The sequence below is a fragment of the Botryllus schlosseri genome, chromosome 1 (assembly GCF_051294905.1).
Source record: "Botryllus schlosseri isolate E-star chromosome 1, Bs_hap1, whole genome shotgun sequence".
NCBI lineage: Eukaryota > Metazoa > Chordata > Ascidiacea > Stolidobranchia > Styelidae > Botryllus > Botryllus schlosseri.
Window position 1 is genome coordinate 16,166,020 of NC_137236.1, and position 19,655 is coordinate 16,185,674.

Genomic DNA, 19,655 nt, shown 5'->3' on the forward strand with positions numbered 1-19,655 from the left:
GACTTTTATCAAAAGACACCTGCCAAGGCTGTGTCAACAAAAGAGTTCGTGTATCATCTAAAACAGTACATCAAACGCTCTGGTATTCCACATTTCATGCAGGTGACGTCATATTTTATGCTACGATTGTCGATATACGATGTTCTGTTGAATTCTCTACTAGTTGCTGACGATTACCCCTGACGAGTGTCAGCCGAAAATAACCGGGTTCATTTCAATATGAATATACTATTGAAGTTCTGTACCTACAAGAAGCTGTTCAAGTATGCGATCTGTAATTCGCTTCTTATATACGGACTAATATTGTGACAACACATAATCGCGTTATGCCCAAAATAGTTCTTGGTCCGAGCATCGATTTGTCCTTGTACTTCGAGCCAATATTTTGACGCAGCCAGGACACAGAATGAGACTCCATTTCAATAACCCATATTCTTATCTCTTCTGTTTTAAAGAGAATTGTGGCATCGCGCAACCATTTTATGCTGATGTACTGTATGTAAATATAATGCGCAAAACTATTCTCGAACTGAATAGAAGTTGTTATGACTCAGAAATGCTTAATCGACAGTGCGCGTGTACTCAGATGGTCTTATACTCTACGCTACATTATGCCAACACCACCTTAGAGCATATAATTACCCTAATCCTTACGATAGAGTCATTGTAGCTGTTCTTCAAAATCACGATGCAGTTATCTGCAAACAGCTGTCACAGAAAACGATATCAATCACGAAATGCGTGTCGCGCAGACTCATCGATTGTACGCGGCACGCCTACAACGCGTTGCGCTAGTGAATACAGGCCACCAATCCGTTGTGATGATGCTATTTCGCAGAAATGTCGCAGTGTATTAAGGTCACCGGGTTGTGAAAGAATCGTTTGCATACATTACCAGGTTTCTATAGAAGACATGATTTATGTTTCAGATACTATAATGTTAGCGAACAGAGTGTGTATTTTCACCCGTGTACCATCACGGTGTGAATATACTACACACCCATGGAACACGAAACCTGACCGTACCTCAGACTTATACCGCGGTATAAATCGAGTTCAACATTCAAATCCAAATTATGCAGGCACATATTACCGCGAGGAAAATGTACAGTACAGGGTCAGATCCGGATCCGTATTCTGCCAGACCGCCGAATCAGGATTCTACATTTTTAGTGCAATAGAGAGACTTCCTGTTCGTTTACTTCCGTTTTGTATCAGCTTGGACTCATCTGGCTTAAGAAAACATCATGATTGATTTAGTATAGAGACCTCAATTCATTGATGCTGCAAGTGACATTATAGAATGTTTTCTGTTCCCCAAAAGAGTGATCAAAACACCCCTCACCGACAAGACAGTGTAATGGTTAAGCGTCCGGCTTCTTGATCGGTAGGTCGTGGGTTCGATCCCCGGCCGGGTCAGACCAAAGACCTGATTAGTAACACTGGTATCCATGGCTTCCCAGATTGGCGCTCATACGTTACTGGGATAGCATGGAGGGGTGGTGCAAGACTTGGAAAGCCGTACAAGGCCATATCTGCACCATCCTTGTCCAGCGGCATATCGTATGTATCTGTATCATGAGTCGGTGTATATGCCGCAAAAACATCAAGGAAAAAAATAAACTACGTCCTTTCCCTTCCCTACCTGCTAGCAAAGCCTATCACTATTTTCTACATGCTTGTATATGTTACAGCTTTGGCATCCTTCATACGATTCTGATACTTACGTGGCTACCGATGCTGATGTTCTCGCAGCGCAGGGACTGCTCCACCCATTGGTCGGTGTCTGGACACAAGACGCGGTACTTCATGTCAATCTCCTTCGGCTTGTCGGTCCAGGTCATTTCAAGTTTCCCCCGCAGTTTCTGCACATTTCAAAGAGAGCGCGCATGTTAATTATTGCCAGAGCTGCATGGTCAATATCGAACGGTATCTAACTGATTCTCGGGTGTTTTTATTTTCGGTTGCACTTCAAACTCAGATGATCTGAGTCTTAGTACTAGACACGACATGTGTAATAGGGGTGGTGTGAAAGGTTCGGAGCAAAAAAGGCATTTGTCAAAAGGGGAATAGGGTGCGTGTTCGTTTAGCGCTGCATTTCCTTTCATGCTGCCAGCAGAGTATGGGCCGAAGTTTAAAGGCAAACAATGTCAACCAAAGATGTTGTAACGACATGAAAAAGATAATATGCGAAAAAGTCTCACAATGCAGAACCAACTAAGGTTCGTTTGCGAACGCGAACGCGAGCCTCATGTTCACTAATGTTTATGTCAACTAAATGTAATGCAGTATTGCAATTATTTGCCACACGAAGGGTGATTCTGCGAACGTTGCGACTACATGCTTTTGACTTCCAAAAGTCTATGATGCCTAAACTGAATCCACTTTTTGATTTCCTAAACGGGCTTAACCACAACATTCTGGTTTCTATGTTACTTTTGCCTGAGTGCTGACGATCACGACGTCGCCAACTGTGATATTTGAGACCTGATCTTGAGTAGGCATTTGAAATCAAAATGAATTTGATAAAATACCGGTGTAAGTCTGTAAACTTTAGCCGAACCCAATATACGGAAGCTCCTCTAAAAAGGTGTCAGAAGTGGGATTCGAACCCACGCCTCCATTCGGAGACCAGAAACCTCAGCCTGTTGCAGGCAAGAGCGTGAACTCTTGAGTCTGGCGCCTTAGACCACTCGGCCATCCTGACGACGACTTCAGCTGTTAATTATTGACGCAACAATCGATGACGAAATAGCTGTAATATTGTCGTCCTATGTAAGAGAAGTAGATGGAGATACTTGAAAGGCATATGGAGTTTGCAGTGACTGCTTATTTTGCTAGTATTATGATGCCGCGATATAGTTCATTTTGATAGGGTACAGTCGATCTGATGCTTAAGATTGGTCAAATTTCACCACATTGTAACGCTAATGAGTTTGTCTGATGTATTCATGGTGCGTGTCGACTACTATGGTCATTTACACGAGGCCGATATTGCTTATATTTTATTCCATATCTGCCGACTTGTAGCACGGCCCACTTCTAGGCTTTTTGTAAGACATCGCTCACGCAGATTAGATGGCGAGGAAGAGCCTCTAGATAAACTTGACGAGTTGAAACTAATGCAGCTATCTCCGTCCAAACTATAGGTCATCCAACGAAGGCGGAAGTGGACGATTCCTTTCCTAACAATCGACTGCAAAATTGCTGCGATACTGTCGTTGCAATTGAAGAGAAGAAGAAGAAGAAGGCAAAACGTACACCTGACAAGCTACAAAACTACTGATCTGACCTTTGACCTCATACAATGTCGCTTTTAAAAGGTAGAAAGCAGAATGGGATAAGTCTGCATTCCTTTTATGAGTGGAATTGCAATCAGAGCTAAGTAAAATAGCTTCTGTATCACGCTAACTGAAATATATTATCGAGTCCACCTATTTGCGGTGTCATTACTGTCATTGCTAGTGATTTTGCGTTGGTTGCGAATATTCGTCTTTCAACTTTCATCAAAAGCAGCCAGCTGCGATCAGTTTCGAAATGTTTAATGGAATGGTGTTTGTCGACTACAATGGTCATTGGTCATTCACACCAAGACGATACACCTTCTTTATCCTGCAGTCGCCGACTTGTAGCACGGGCCACTTCAAGGCTCTTTCAAGACACCGTTTATGCGGATGAGATGGCGAGGATGAGACTGAATAAATCTCCAACATTTAGGTAGGAATTCTGCAGTCGACCTCGATACGAAACCGCAACCAAGCGGTGTTTCAGCTGCTAATCACACCACTGCCCTATCTCGCCACAGTTTCGACATGTCTTGGATATTGCTACTTCTACTCGTTGTTGTTTGCGGTATTCGCGGTATTTGTCGACTACTATGGTCTTTTATACCAGGACAGGTTTCTCCATTTTTATTCCGTAGACGCCGACTTGTAGCACGGCCCACCTCTAAGCGTTTTAAAAGACATCGCTTACACGGATGGTATGGCGAGGAGGAGCCTAGATAAACCTCCAACACTTAGGTAGGGATTCTGGAGCCGACCTAATTCAGAGTCGAACCCGCAACCCATTGGTGTTGCATCTGTGGATTATACCACTGCGCTATCTCGTCACATCGCAATTAAGTAGAAATGTGCTGCGTTACTGCTACTTTGGAGTAGCAACGCCATCTACCTTAGCCACTAATGTTAATATATTTCTTAAATTAATCGGAGGGTACACGTAACAACTGTGGTTAATCATAATTAATATCAACACATTGCCAGTAAAAACGAATTATGAGATACCTATGGTATTCTACAAACATTATGCATTGGACCGAGTCGATCGCACAGCTCCGTACACCACAGTAACAAGAATTTGATAAAAAAATAAATCATGAGGCCGATATTTTGTTATACTGATCCAGTAAATTCGATGGTCTTTCATCGGACCTAAGTGTTGGGGGTTTAAGGTTTATAGGCTCCTCCTCGCCATCTCATCCGTGCAAGCGGTGTCTTACAAAACCCTAGAATTGGGCAGTGCTACAAGTCGGCAACTACAGAATAAAAACAAAGAAAATCGGGCTGATGTAAATGACCATAGTAGTCAGCAAACACCATGAACACCTCAAGCCAAACATGTAATTGACATATATCGATCTGCCATCAATGGCAAAATGATTGTGAGGAAATCAGTATCAATGGTAGCTTTGATTCCTCGAATTCACGGCGTTATTTCCGCGTTAAACCGAAACAAAGCCACGTGAGATTGCATTGGAAAATTGAAAGCAATGCATAGCAGATAACGCAGTGAAACACTGCAACAAGGAAACGTCGAGAATTACCGCGTTTCCGAACGCAACCGAGCATTGTGTGTCTTGTATGTAGCATTTTACATTGTGTGTGTGTCTTGGGCAGATGTGAATATAACCTGACCTTTGATTGATTGATTGATGTTCATAACACATATAGTCGCACGGTCAACACCTTTGTTCGATAGATAATGTAATTTACCGGGAATGCCCCTCTGGTCGCTAATCCTTATAATCGAACATTATGAAGACTTGCATGTACACTAGAGCAGCTCAAAAATAACTTCGTTTAAAAAGAATTTGGCCTCTTGATAAAATTGCCTGGAGACCATAAAGTTAGCTTATCCTGGATAATGCTAATCGTCCGATTAAACCTGTTAATCGTGCCGTGGCGCAAGCAGTTGGATACGATATCTCGCGAGGATTATGCCGAGTCGTCTGTTAAAACATTTAATGCAGCGAAGAGGGTTGTCACTATTAACAGTTATTAATCATATGATTAGCATTTTCCTGAATAAATCAACTTTATGATATCCACCCTAAGAGTTTTGATCTGTCTTTTATTTGATATTGTCGATGGCATCCCCGACAATAGCCGCATTCAAAATAGACTAACAAACTTTCACATTACGTTGTAAGCGTCCTCGATGATGGCTATGATATTGCTCGAGTCAGCGGCCAGTTGATCAACGTGAGAGTTAGGGATGAGTTCTCGGAGACCCTGCAAACACGAGACGAGCACCGTGACTATCACGTCACAATCAAAATGACAAGAATCCAATTCTTACGTCGTACAAAGGTTTCACTTCTTCCGTGACTGCGAATATCGGCTGTATCTTGTGCTTATTGAAGACGTGTCGCAGCTGACCGATGGATGGGTAGTCTTGTAGCTTGCTCTTACTATACACGATATCCTGTGGCAGGAAAGGATTGGCGCCCTGCGAATATATATTTGAAGAGACTCTTAGAGGCACAAAACTTCAATATGCAATTGAATATACATTCATATTAAAAGAAAACCGAATATTTCCGGCTGGCATTCGTCAGGCGTAATCTCCAGCAACTTGTAGAGCAGCGACTCTGTCTGTCACACTTTTCGGCAAAATCTACGAAACGGTCCGTTGGCAAATTTTTAGCTGACTCGTGGTGCCATACATAATCAACACAAAAGAACACGTTGAATTTGATGGTCACTGACATCTCACAATGTGATGGGCGCGGCTGATAACTCTGCACCACAACCACAATACTCTATATACTTTATGATATAACTTTGGGCCAACTTCGGGATGGATCAGAATATAAGTTGCCCGAAAATTTTTACACTACAAAGACTTTTTTTACAATATCATGTGAACGTTTTGGGACCTGCTTCACGGTCCCACAAAATTGCCTCGCGGACCCCAAAAGGATCGCGAACCCCCAGTTTGAGTGTCGCTTTTGTGGAGAATTGGAAAGAACATTGATATCAACAATCGTATCATATATATGAACAGTTAAATTCGCAGTTAAAACACGGGTGCAGAATAGGCTTCAATGGACCGATGAACAATTTCCACATACCGACACAGCTACTGTCATTTTTGTGAGACATCAACATAGCCACATTCACAGCTGGTGAGCTAGTGACTGGCCAGTACCGGAACACGGGTACTTTTGTCATAGAGATACAATTGGCATTTCAGAAGGACAGGATTTCTAGTTTGATATGGAAAGGTTTTGATCCCTGAAACTAACCCCTGGCTACGCTACTGTATCATACTGATGACTCTAAGCTAGTAATGGCTGCAAGAACATCCTACATCAAAAAGCCATAATTTCGGGACTAGAAAGAATTCGTCTCCCTCTGCTCTACTCGAATCATTGTTATCAAGCCGAAGCATATAACACACCCTTTCCAAGTGACATCCCATATCGTTCATTTCCAGGATGGCTGCCAACTTGCCGTCGAGCGCCATGTGAAACGATGCGTCCGTCGTGAATACGACCAGATGGGTGGAGTCGTTTCGCCAGCCGATTTGATCCTGTTGAATGAAACGGAATTGATAATGAATACCAACTAGTAACTAACTCAAGGCAATAATCTCCAACAGTAGATGAACGACAATGGATTTGTATCTTGGTGAAATTCTAAGCATAGAAAAGGTCCGTCAGTCGAGTAGCACTGCATCATATCACGAGCATCCCGAGTACACTATCATTCGTGAGTCGATTGCATTGCTTGGACTTAATTAAACACCGCTCAGACGACCTCGCTGCCAACCTACTCCGGAGAACAGGCGCATTCATCAATCTCGAAAAAGGACAAAGTCCTGGTTCGAGCTCGCTTCATGCTCAGGCCGCGAGGTTTTGTCTCTTCATCGCGGGGCTCGGATTCGCAATTTAGAACAATCACGATCAAGACACATACTATAGAAATGATCCCTAAAAGTATGATCTTACTTAATTATGTTTATTGATAATTCATATACCGCACACGTTAACTAAGCATTGTGGTGATTCCATGTAACTTCGCCTGTGCGTCGGATTAGGAGAAAGGGTGTTTGTAGAATTGATATCGAGAGATACCACTCATGTAAGTAGCATGCGAGTCAGCAAACGAATATCTCAATAACAGCCTTATCACTCACTCTACTAGTAATACATGTGGTATTCTGAATCGAGCTGATTTCCAGTTGGCATTCCATATAACAATGGAAATAGTACTATTACATATTACTAATGCGAGTGTAATTAGTTATTACTGGTACAAGAGGCACACCGCTCTTTAATTTATCATCATATTGTACACGCTATTTCATAATATTGCAATGTTTGGAAATTAACGAATAAAGGGAAGGCTCATCATGACTTGCCAGTCATCCAGTGCATTTAATGTAGTAGCCTAAATCAATAACGGTGTAGATCAGGGTTGTCAAACACACGGCCCGCGAAGCAATTCTGTGTAGATTGAAAAATGCGAGTCTTATCCAGCACATTTTTAATAAATCTTGAGATTTGCAGTAAATAAATACAGTCCATCCTCAAGATTACCGGACCACGACTGACCTATCGATCTCGCTTCCCATGACATGCCGCCCTATTTCTTGTCGCATTCTTTTTCTATACTATCTTCTTTACTTTCATTCAGTGTGCATGCCTCCTCTTTACATCGCCTAGGCCAAGGTGGGTGTCAGATTCCATAGACTATACTCCTTGTCGCTTCGACATCTTCCTGTCTTTTCATTGTATCGCATTTTGTGGTGTATTGAACTGATAAAATTGCTAATAAACCAATGATGAATGATGATGATGAAGAAACATGTCAATTATATAATCCCTAAAAACAGCCAGTGTATTCAAAGAGCACATTATAACTACCTGACATCGGTTTTGCGGTTTCTAGTGACCATTAGGAGCAATAAATGGCTGGCATGACATTTACACTCAATACCGAGAAGGCAAAAAATACATATTGAGCTGAGAGTTTTATGGAAAAATTGAGAATGAGATTCACAGATGCGAAAACGCCATTGCGAAACCCTCAAATGCAGGTTACATGGAGCATTACCGAAATATAATTCAAATATCTATGGTTGTACCGGTACATCACATCTGACTCAGAATGTCTCCGGCCCCGAGAGAAATCCGAATCGCAATATAATAATATGATTAGATTCCAACATCCGTGTTCACAGTCCAATCCTTTATATTTCTCGCAACACATACGCGGGGTTGACGACGGTATACGACTAAAACAACGGAAGAATAGAAACATGACAACTTATATCGTCGTCAGAGCCAATGGTTTCTCGGTATATAACAGTGTTCGGCCGCCCAATCGCTTATTGTCAATGCCATTGTTTACTAATAAAGGTGTAGCGTGAATAGAACCCCCATTTTCCGTAATATAATGTAATATATTACTGTGTTTATAGTCTTGATAATAAAATATTCAAAATGAAAACCAATTGCATGGGTTTTGAGGTAATATTTTGGAATGGTTGGACTGGTACGGCCTTCAAGCGATATAAAATATTTGAATTCGGCCCGCGACGTAAGTTGAGTTTAACACCCATGGTGTAAATAAAACAGAGCGAATTTGATTCTAATTAAAAGTTTTATGTGGTCGGCTGACTTCTGTCAGGCATATGAACGGATACTTGAGCCATCCATACACAATATCCATATGTGGTGAACTTTGGCACAACGGAAAGTTGCCGGGGAATCGTTGGTATAAGCAGGACGATGCAATCCATCGCCCGCTCTATTCGATTTTCAAATTGAGAATTTTACAGTACATTTGAAACAATCGAATCAATATGGCCAAGTGTTATGTATACGCGATTCGAGTTGGCTTAATTGATAACATAAAAACTCTGGACGGGCGATGATTCAGGATTCTCTCGGGTGCTGTAACTGCCATTCGAACCGAAGCCTCTTCTATTCGGAGACCTCACACCGTTGCGCCTCTTTAAATTATACTTGCCAGTTGCCAGCGATATTACACTCAATAAAGGATACCCCTGATTACGTTACCGCAAGGCTAAAATGGCATTTGTCGGGGATGATTGTATAGTAAAATCTTATCGACGAATATCCGTTTCATTGAAACGATTTAAGGTTACAGTCTTACAGATATAAGTGATCAACTGTGAAACACTATATTGGTTCGGGACTGTAATCCGATGCAAAGCGCGAAGAAGTCAACGCAGTCATATTGTATTCGGTAGAATGGCGGTATTAAATCTTAAACACCCACACCAGCACCGAAACAGAACAGGATACAATGCTCGACCTCTATGCATCCCTCGAGGTATATTTTATATTTACAGGTGATCAAGACAATATTACCACAGTATTAAGACTGACTGCGATAAACTGTTAGCTTACAGCTTGGGCAAACTACAAATTACCAGAACACAACGATTGATTCGTGTACCGGAAATGAGTCACGTACGACACCGTCTGCTAGCCATTCGTTCGCCTTTATCGCACTTGCTTGCGTGGCATGTAATTCAAGAAAGGCGGAACCGCAGCACTGCTTCACACAGGCGTAAACGGTAGTACCGGTAGTTTGAAACCATACAAATTGCGAGAGACGCACGTCGTGTGTCCTAAATACCGCTGCGTGAAAATGATACCGAAGACGCTCATATAACACCGATGAGAGTCTATTAAACCTATGTTTCAAACAGAAGTCCTAGTTCAAGTATAGTCCTAGCTAATGACACCGGTCCGCGAAAGATGACGATGACATGACGCTGGCATCATTCCCGCACCGTGTTTAAATTACACGGAAAAGGAGCCAGCCAAACTCAAATGTATAAACACTAAACAGGTAGAAAACTGCAAATTTGCGGAGTGCCTATCGCAGCTTTGCTTCATCAATATCTTGGCAGAAAGTCACATTCACGTGACAAACTTTACATATGGTTCAGACGAAACAATTAGCGTCTTTATATAAAACCAGGTACGCAATGTACCAACTAACTTACAATGCGAATTTTCTGGTCTGTGATTTTGATTGTTGCGTCATACTTTTCCTTTTTGGTTTTGCTTTTAAATCTGTTTAAATCCCTTTAGTGTGCCGTTAACTCTTGGAAAGAGGCACCCGAAAAGTCTTCGAGTTCAATAAATATTATTTTACAATGGATATTGTATTGAAAACCAACTTATTAGTACGACACGGTTAATTTTTTACCCCAAGATGCAAATCGATCATTCCAAAAAAGCCATACTCAAGAAACCTTTGGACGAACTGAAGTGAAATCTATCTTTTTTGCTATACTCAACGCTGGGAATGTCTAAAACCAAAATGTCTCTGTCTGATATTGCACTCATCTAAGGTAATCATCGGAAAATGTGAAAGGGAAAAGATATGCGAGCTAATCACGCTACCTGTATAACTCCATTTTAGTTGTATTTTTGTGCCATGATAGTTGCTTATATGACGTGTTGGTATGCAAGGTTTTTCATATTTCTTAATGCGTTGAACATTGCCGTTGGAAAGTGGCAGCTATAGACGATTGATATTGTGTATATTCTATCACGACTGTAGTAATAAAAGACTAGCTAAATGAAAGTACACGACACATAAAAATTCAAGAGAATCAATGAATTGTGCGAGGAGTAGTAAAAATCAACGTGGTAGCGCTAATATAGGCAAAACAAGTCAGCATTTACGTAGAGTAGTAATACGATAACGAATAATGCTTTACATTGGCAAGAAATCCTGGACGGGTAGAACTGGTTGGAATTTAGATATAGTGTGATTATTGAAACATGGATTGTTAACAACGGTGTTGATTTTGCAATGCCTTAAATATTCAAAAGATTCATCGGAAACGGCTGCTATCAAAAACAGTCGGGGACAGGACAGGCAAATATTTCACATCAATCATATTTTGTTATTTAGCCGGCTTGCACGATTCTATAGAACATGACGACACCCCGTGTTATGTCTACATGTAACGAAAATATGGTAGCAACACCGACACATTAACTGGCATTATGCGAGGATATTGATTAGAATAGATAGGCGAGACATTACGACTGTTAGTCGTGCTGTGATAGCGAAGTCGCTTACCAAGAATAACTTTGTATCCAAGAATTAGGTATATATTTCGTGCGACAGAGTGCTAAGTATAGTCGTGACGTCGATCACTAAATATTGCTGACACGGGGATCTTTTAACAGGCCATCCGCGTTGTAGAACATCAGAACTGCACGGGCCAAGAGCTTCATATCGTTAATTCAATACGGTAATTAAATATACACATGAAGTTATTGTGTCGGAAAAAGAATGATATTTCCAAAGGCCTAAATGCCACTGTTTTATAACGCTTGAATATTTTAACATAATAGTTGCAATGCATTGCATTATATTGCTGCAACGTTCTCCATATGTAATGATGTTTCTTAATAACGGAAAAAGGACAAACTATTGACACTTGACATTGTATAGAGCAGGACGAAAGGCCATACACCAGTAACTAGACACAAAACTGGGTAGAAGTATAGGCACTACACCAAACGAGAGTATACAGTAAACAAAATTATGCTCTCCCACCCTTATACTGGGTGTCAATGAGTAAAGTACACCAATTCTTGCGGGATATATCTCAGAGGTGTAGTAGGTTCTTGTTGTCGTGCATACCAGCCTAAGAATCAGAATCCACTACACCCCTCGGATATATCTCCATAAGAATTGGTGTACCCAATTATAGTACAATTAATCTTACATGCAGGGAGTGTAATCCTAAGTAATCCTATACATGCAAAGAGGGTGAAGACCTTCCAGCCAATGATGACATACGTAACCAAACAAGTAAGATGGCAGAAGTAGCTCTTACACCCAATGAGAGAGCAAGTAACCCCACACGCCAAGCGAATGGAAGCAGGTCCTTCACACAATGAATGTAAATAAATCCCACTCTCAAAGACGATGGGCGTATTCCTACACGCTGAATGTGCAACTACTAGGTCCTTCGCCCAATGAGGTTAAATCTTAATTACCGTGCAAACGGCGATCTGCATGAGCGCGTCGAAGCCGCCTTCGGGCGAGTCGATGTTTCCGGAGATGGTCGTGGATTCGACCGCCATCCTGAAAGCCAGCTTGTCGGGAGAGATCTTCTGCTGGTGCTTGAAGCCGAATGGCGGTGCGCAGTCTCCGCCCTCTTGATTTTTGAAGCATGGGTTTTGCAATCTGCAGTTCACGGACAGGGGTAAGTCGAAAAGCCAGGAACTATTTCGTGGTTAATAAACACGATGTCGTTGTTGTTTGCTATTTCTTCTGGATGATGAGGTTTCCTACGAAACGCTACTTCTGGGTTTCGGCGAGCTTCCATTGTCTCGACAAGATTTTAATTTATATTTTCGGAATCAGCGCAACACTAGCTTTCGATTAACACCAGTCATATTAAATTCCAGCGCTCGTGTCGCCAGCTATAGCACTACCAATTAAGCTGCTTTCAGATTGCTTAGCAATAGGAGAGACTGCTTGCCCAAGCGTATCCACCAGAAGTTGCGTACCTATCCGTAGCTTAGTAATCTATAGCAGGAAATAAATAACAGTTCTATTGCAGGAAGTTTAACGTTGGATAGACCTTGAAGAATAGAGACGTGTGTACTTACTGTGCAGGAACTGTGCTTGCGAACGGCATCATAACCTTGTCCACAAATGTACCGAATCCGAGCTGCACGTTATCCGTGACGCTGCTGATGTCTTCGGCCAATTTCGTTCCCAGAGTCTGCAGAGTCTTCAGATCGTCTTTCATCGAGTTGGATAAATCCATGACGTAGTACAAGTCGACGGGATAGTCGCTCACTTTACGGTACGTAATCCGGAACGTGTTTTTCTCGCCTGTAGTAGTTGAAATGTCCAATTAAACTGGTGATCAACACGTTTGGAAGGCGGGTGGCGCAGCGTTTTAACCGACAGCCCGAAGTCCCCAATGGTAGCCAGTTTGAGCCTTGGCATGGCAAGGTACCAAATTTCGGGGGCTTATCTGAGGTCCTCCTAGCTGACCAAACTGAGTTAGTAGCGTAAACAAAAGCACAGACGGATAAAGTTGGTGTTAGAGTTTCGAAGTCCGCAGCATTCCCTGGGAAAATTGCTGATATATTTCAGTAAACTTTACCATTTCGGTAGCATAGATATTAGATCATGTTACAGATGAGATTAATCTCTATGGAAAACATGAAAAATTTCGAGTACAGAATCCCCGAAGATGAAGAATGGGCAAAACTTGGGTTCGTAGCGATGGCTGTGAACGAAAATACGAAATTGGAAAATTGATATCAGCCAAAACATATCTTGATGCGGCGTGATATAACGTAGTGGTATAATCCACGGCTGCAACACCAATGGATTGCGGGTTCGAGTCCGACCGAGGTTGACTCCAGGATTCCTATGTAAGTGTCGCAGGTTTATTTGGGCTCTTCCTCACCATATCATCCGTGAAAGCGGTTTCCTATAAAACCCTAGAAGTGTATGTGCTACAAGTCGGCAGCTGCGGAATAAAATGAAGAAAACTGACCTGGTGTAAATGACCATAGTAGTCGACAAACACCATGGACATCACAAACAAACCTATCGTGATGATTAGTACCTGCTCAAAATAAATTTAGTCTGCTGATGTATTCACGGGTGTCGTTATTATTGATTTACAACAACAAGTTACCTTTCCATCTACCACCAATTATACTACTAATTAAACATGGTACAATATACAAGAGTGAGACGCCCACACTCTGAAAATAGAGAATTAAATACTTTCGATGCAAGTCATCACGAAGTTCCAGGACATGGAGAGTGGAGACGTTTGAAGCCATTCGTATGTTAATGGATATGCGAGTATTTAAACGTCAACATGACCGCTTGATAAACTCCAACATATATTTTGATGGCACCTCGGTCTACCAAATCCAGTCTGCATCGTTTTATTTGGTACCCGATTAATGTATGTCAGTGGGCACGTTTCGCACTATACAGTTGCTTTTTCACGAAAACCAGAACTTAGAGTAAAATTAATATGAGAGCATGGACACATTTCACAAATTAGATTAGAATTAGATTACCCGCATTTAGGGTTGGGACTTCGGGATCAAATTTCAAATCCCGGGATCGGGATTTCCCGGGATTTTCGCTCCTCAATCCCGGGATTTCCCGGGATTGGCAAAGTAGCAAAATGCACATACAAGCTACACAGACAACATTAATTCCTTGCAATATTGACGCAAAAACATGCTCCCGTGAATACGAATGAAACGCAGCGATCGAAAGCAACCCGGAACCGTTTAGCGTTTAAGCGTTTAAGCGTTTAAATTCATGTACCGCCTGCTTCGAGTATAGGAGTTGATTTGTCCAACGTGATCGAAAAATATCCATCATTCCGTTACATTGCCATAAGCTCTTCTTCCACACACTTGCGGATTTCCTTTGTGCTCGATCACGAAGTCCCGAACCCGTTTGTGACATCTTGGCAAGTTATAGCCGTCAGCCTTGAAGGCCCGACGAATTTGCTCACTTTGGAGCAATTTGTTTAAATGCTAGCCCGTCCACAGCAGTTAACTGGCTAGGAAGTTCATCGAACCGAGAATTATGCGATTTATAAAAGGAAAGATATTTTTTTGACTTGTGCGATTGAGTCATGCGGTTGATTTAATTACTATCATGTGTACGGACCTTGAATGCGTTACCAGTCCCTTTGTGCTATACCAGTGGTTCCCAACCTTTTTCGTCTTATCGCCCCCTTATCAACCTCGACACACATTTTCGCCCCCCATACCCTATCGCCCCATATTTACAGATCCGAAGAATAGGACATATAAAAGGGAAAGTCATTCACCTAACTACTTTGATCGCCAAAGAATTGAGTAAATAAAAAGGTAATTTTTCCAAGTAGAGTAGGTGCTTCAAAAACCGGTTTCCGCCGTTAAGTTGACCATTTTTTAGTCGACTTTGGCGTCGTATGCAGAATAAGCCACTGCTACGATCCGTAGACTACGACGGAAATGATCGTGCAGTTCATTTTATGCCATAGTTGGTTTTATTATCATATAATTGGGAATTGTTTCAGACAATCAGCCGAGTTTGTAACACTGCTTTATTACCAAAATAAGAGACATGACGCTACGTAAGCCTTGGTAGATGCTGTTTACAAATCCCGGGATTTCATTGCGATTAATCCCGGGATCGGGATTGCTTCAAAACCCGAGATCCCGGGATCGGGATTTCCCGGGGTCCCAACGCTACCCGCATTACGCTCTAATTACCGTGGTCTAATTGGTCAGCTAGAATATCTAGTTTCGTAAGTCTGGGTGCAACGCGTTACGGCGTAACATTGCATGGGGAGTTCATAAATCGGCATGCAATATATTCCAGTCACACCGGAGTATAATTCGCCTGATACAAGCTGTACAGTGTACAGTTTACACTGTACAAGTGCAAGTGATGTTGAGAAACGAAAAGGGTATACAACTGTTGAACTATACATAATGTCATGATAGAAAAACACGATAGGTATATCGAAGTCTACTGATTTACAGTTGTTGATATTATCTGTATAAAGTCCATCCCATAATCCTCAATGTATCTATAGATAACTAACCTATGGATAGATACGCAACACCCGTCGTGACGCTTTTTTGCTATAAGGAAATTACTGCTCAGTAATCTGAAAGCAACATAATTGCTAATCCCGTAGCGGACGACCAGAGCGCTCAAATTAAACAAAGTTGATTTTATTTGACAGCTACTGTAGCACTTATTCCGAAAATACATATTAAAATCTGATCGGGGCAATGGAACCCCCTCGAAATACACCTCGAAGTCTGAAAATCGGCATTGTTCAGAACAATCGCAACCACGCAAGGGCCATTGTTATGGTCAGTGTGCTGCGTGGCTGCGAATGTTTAGAACAATGCCGATTTTCAGAATTTTAAGGCTATTTCGGGGTGGTTCCATTGCCTTGATGAAATTTTATCGTATATTTTCAGAATCAGCGCGACAACAGCTTTCAAATAAGATCAACTTTTTTAAATTTGATCGCTCGGGTCGTCACCGATGGGATTAGCAATTAGTTGCGTTCAGATTGCAGAGCAATGATTCCCTCTGAGCGAGCAAACGTAACGACGGGTGCTGCGTATCTATCCGTAGGCTAGTTATCTATAATGTATCACACGTCAACAGAACAACCACAACCGCAATGCATCCGTACCTTTTCGTAGCTTCAAGTGAATTTTTTGCGGCTGGAGCTGTATGATCGTTTCAGGCTTATTTTCCGGATCCGATAGTGGTAAATTCTTTAACTTTCTGATCACACTTCTTGGATTTGCCATCGAAACGTTCAAGTCCTTACATGACTGCTTTGTTTTGAATGTACTGTGAAAAATGTCACATTAAAATCGAGAATGATATAGGAATCCGCGAGAGGGCAGTAGCGTGCAGTCGCTATAGCAACTGAATTAGTGTTATTCATCCACCAGCTATGTGCAAAGAATACTAAGCCTTCCGTAAGTATTTCCGAAGTACCTCATAGCTGAACTGACTGTCAATAATATAAATACTGTTTCCTTCCTTTACGCTCATCGAAATGAACTTGATGCTGTCTTGCTGCCGTTTTAGTATTGTTGGTGTTTTGATCGAGGACAATTTACACCTTAGTTATGATTCCAGAGCTGCCGACTTCTAACACGGCCGGTTCATCGTTCTTAGAAGTTCGTACGACACATCCCATGCGGATTCGATAAAGAATGAGGCCCGCGGTCAATCCCGATACTTGATAATTGATTCGAAACTCATATTTATTCAGAATTAGCCTCGAAACTCACATAAAATGATTATGAATAATGAATGAATGAATGATGTGTTTCATGTGCCAATGTTGTTTTCTTTACGGTTGGACAAATCAATAAATCTCTCTCTCTCTGTGTGTGTTCCGATTATTGTAACAATAGTTAATCATGCTTTAGGTTGAGCGAAATCGAACATGTTTCAACGTACAAATTTCTTCAGTGGAATATAATCAATATAGATTGAAAACCTGCTAGAAATACCTTCGACATTTGATCTATGTGGTGACGTTTTGCCCGTCCATACTATTATAATTTGATTGATATGGGTGGTGCTATGGACAATGGACATACGTCAAGCGAAGTATGCCTAAAATACCGTTTAAACATGGGCACTCGAACTAGAATATTTGTAAAGCCATATTATGATATTAAAAATTTTACCCAGAGTTATTTTAGCTGGTTTAGATATGGATTGTGTCCGTGCACTGGATTATGTCCATGGTGTACACTGTACATGCACTCGAAAAATAATACATATCAACATCAGTTTTCGGTACCGTACATCAAATTATACTTCTAATGAGTAACAGCATGGTCGGTTTTGGCAATCCTATGTAAAAAGACTGATATCTAAATAAAACATTAAATTCCAATCTACAGCACTACCTAGAACAGGGGTTCTCAAAGGGTGGGCCACAAGAGCATTTGAGGTGGGCCACGGAGCAATTTGGAAAATTTTAGAAATAACGTACCGTAAGTTTAGTAATATTTGTTGTGTGAATCGCTAAAAAATAAGTTCGTAATGGGTGGTTATACGTAGGCTACATTAAGCTTTTCATCCGACTCTGATGAGACGTAGTGGTACGTATGGAGTCAGCATTTCAAGTCGAAAATAGGAGGCAGAAACGACGTCTTTTTCTACTGCCTATTACTACCTATGGCTAACAGCAACTAAAATAATTTTGCGTATATAATACCTGCTGGAAGGTGATGCTGAAGTAACCAAGTATTCCGGTAGTGTCATAATGTCGTATGCCGTTGAAAGGGGTGTGTAATAAACTCGGAATGAAGTGTAATTGATCTATAGATTTACTGTCGTATAATTGTAAGTCAAAAACGGCCATAATTACAAATTATTAGCAACTTCTGGTGGAGGTATACTGCATCACCGCAACGAATAGTAATAGATTGAGGATTCAGTGGAGCGCATTAATATTTGGAGTCGGTTTAAAATGTCATGCCTGTAAATTGATAGTATCACTGGATTGAATATTCCGACATCGCAACTTTAGTTAGTTCAGTACGTGACATACAATGTAGTACATGGTACGCATACAGCATGCATAATAAGAAAATCTTCCTCCATTCCTCTGTAGTATCTTATTCACCAATGAATTGTTTGGAGCTGGCCCAGAATGATTTAACTATTACCCTGAATAGTGGAACTAAAATATCAATCACACAGTGTATGCGGGAATTCGATAATTGTGTTTCGCGAAGCGAATGGAGCAGCGGACGATCATAAAATACTCAGAAGTTTTAGCATATGATCTACCAGAGCCGTAACTGCCGCACCCAAACCCCCAATTGAGGGAGCTGGAAGATTATTTCGTTGGTAATTTGTTGGAAGACATTCATTCAACTTGAAAATTTTCGTCGCGCTTCATGCCCCGGCGTGTTTATACTTTAATTTCATCAGTAAATAAGGAGAAAATATGACTTCAAGATTAGAGGTGGGCCACAGCATATTTTCAAACCGGAAAATGGGCCACGGCCAAGACAGGGCTGAGAGCCCCTGACCTAGAACGTGAAATAATGATCAAAACTTTATACGATATAGGATGTGGTTCATGACTGTACCACTATACCACCACATAACCAACAGGATATCACTAAATCATTACTTACTGACGAAGTGTATATAAACACGATGATCACAGCATGCATGACATTGGCTTGTTAATACATATCTGTATTTATGCACTGCACAGTGCACAGTGTACACAGACTAGTGACTAAAGAGCGCACACTGCCTAAGTGCGCAAACTGCACATAGGGCTGTTCAAAAATAACTTATTTTTCTGGATTCCAGTCATTCAGTGATTAAATTGTCAGCCCCATGAAATTGTTGAGCTGTCTTCAGAGACGATGCAAAACAAATTTGACTCAATTCCAACCAGTAGAAGCGGAGTTATTGGAGTTTTTCGTTGATAATTCTCGGATTATCCTTGCACAGCACATGCACAATTGCTCATATTACACTAACGCCGCCGTTACATTACATGCAAATTCTTGCTCATTTTGAGCGTCGTATTCACCGGAAGCCCAAATCTGTACAGCGGATTCCCACGCTTGGACGCCGTCAAATGTACAATATATTCACAGCACGGGCAATGCAGATGCTACCAACCAACACGGATTTAAACATGCGTTGTTGTCATTGATTAATGATTAGGCCAGACATATATTGCAAGACCCACGAAGACCCGCTGAAACAGACATCTCAATTATGCAGATATTACTAAATTAGTATCGACCGACAGGCAATATAAGATATAAACCCGACTTCGCCTCAGCAGCAAAC

The 19,655-nt window shown here is 41.4% G+C and overlaps 1 protein-coding gene and 2 non-coding genes across 5 annotated transcripts in view; all 3 read right to left on the reverse strand.

Moving 5' to 3' along the window:
* Nucleotides 1-19,655, reverse strand: part of LOC145433694 (integrin beta-1-B-like) — a 49,930-nt gene that overhangs the window by 21,558 nt on the left and 8,717 nt on the right. For all 3 annotated transcript variants that reach the window (XM_080310868.1, XM_080310877.1, XM_080310887.1), the window contains exons 3-9: nt 16,495-16,658; nt 12,908-13,136; nt 12,290-12,479; nt 6,685-6,816; nt 5,581-5,730; nt 5,424-5,513; nt 1,728-1,865 (exon numbers count right to left, since the gene is read on the reverse strand). In XM_080310868.1, coding sequence (XP_080166994.1) covers nt 1,728-1,865; nt 5,424-5,513; nt 5,581-5,730; nt 6,685-6,816; nt 12,290-12,479; nt 12,908-13,136; nt 16,495-16,658 — 1,093 coding nt within the window. The remainder of the gene's footprint in view (nt 1-1,727; nt 1,866-5,423; nt 5,514-5,580; nt 5,731-6,684; nt 6,817-12,289; nt 12,480-12,907; nt 13,137-16,494; nt 16,659-19,655) is intronic.
* Trnal-caa (transfer RNA leucine (anticodon CAA)) lies at nt 2,592-2,707 on the reverse strand. The gene is made up of 2 exons: nt 2,670-2,707; nt 2,592-2,637 (listed from the first exon to the last, which is right to left on the reverse strand). It is a non-coding gene; the product is annotated as a tRNA-Leu (tRNA).
* On the reverse strand, nt 7,030-7,232 carry LOC145451643 (small nucleolar RNA U3). The gene has a single exon (XR_013918976.1). It is a non-coding gene; the product is annotated as a small nucleolar RNA U3 (small nucleolar RNA).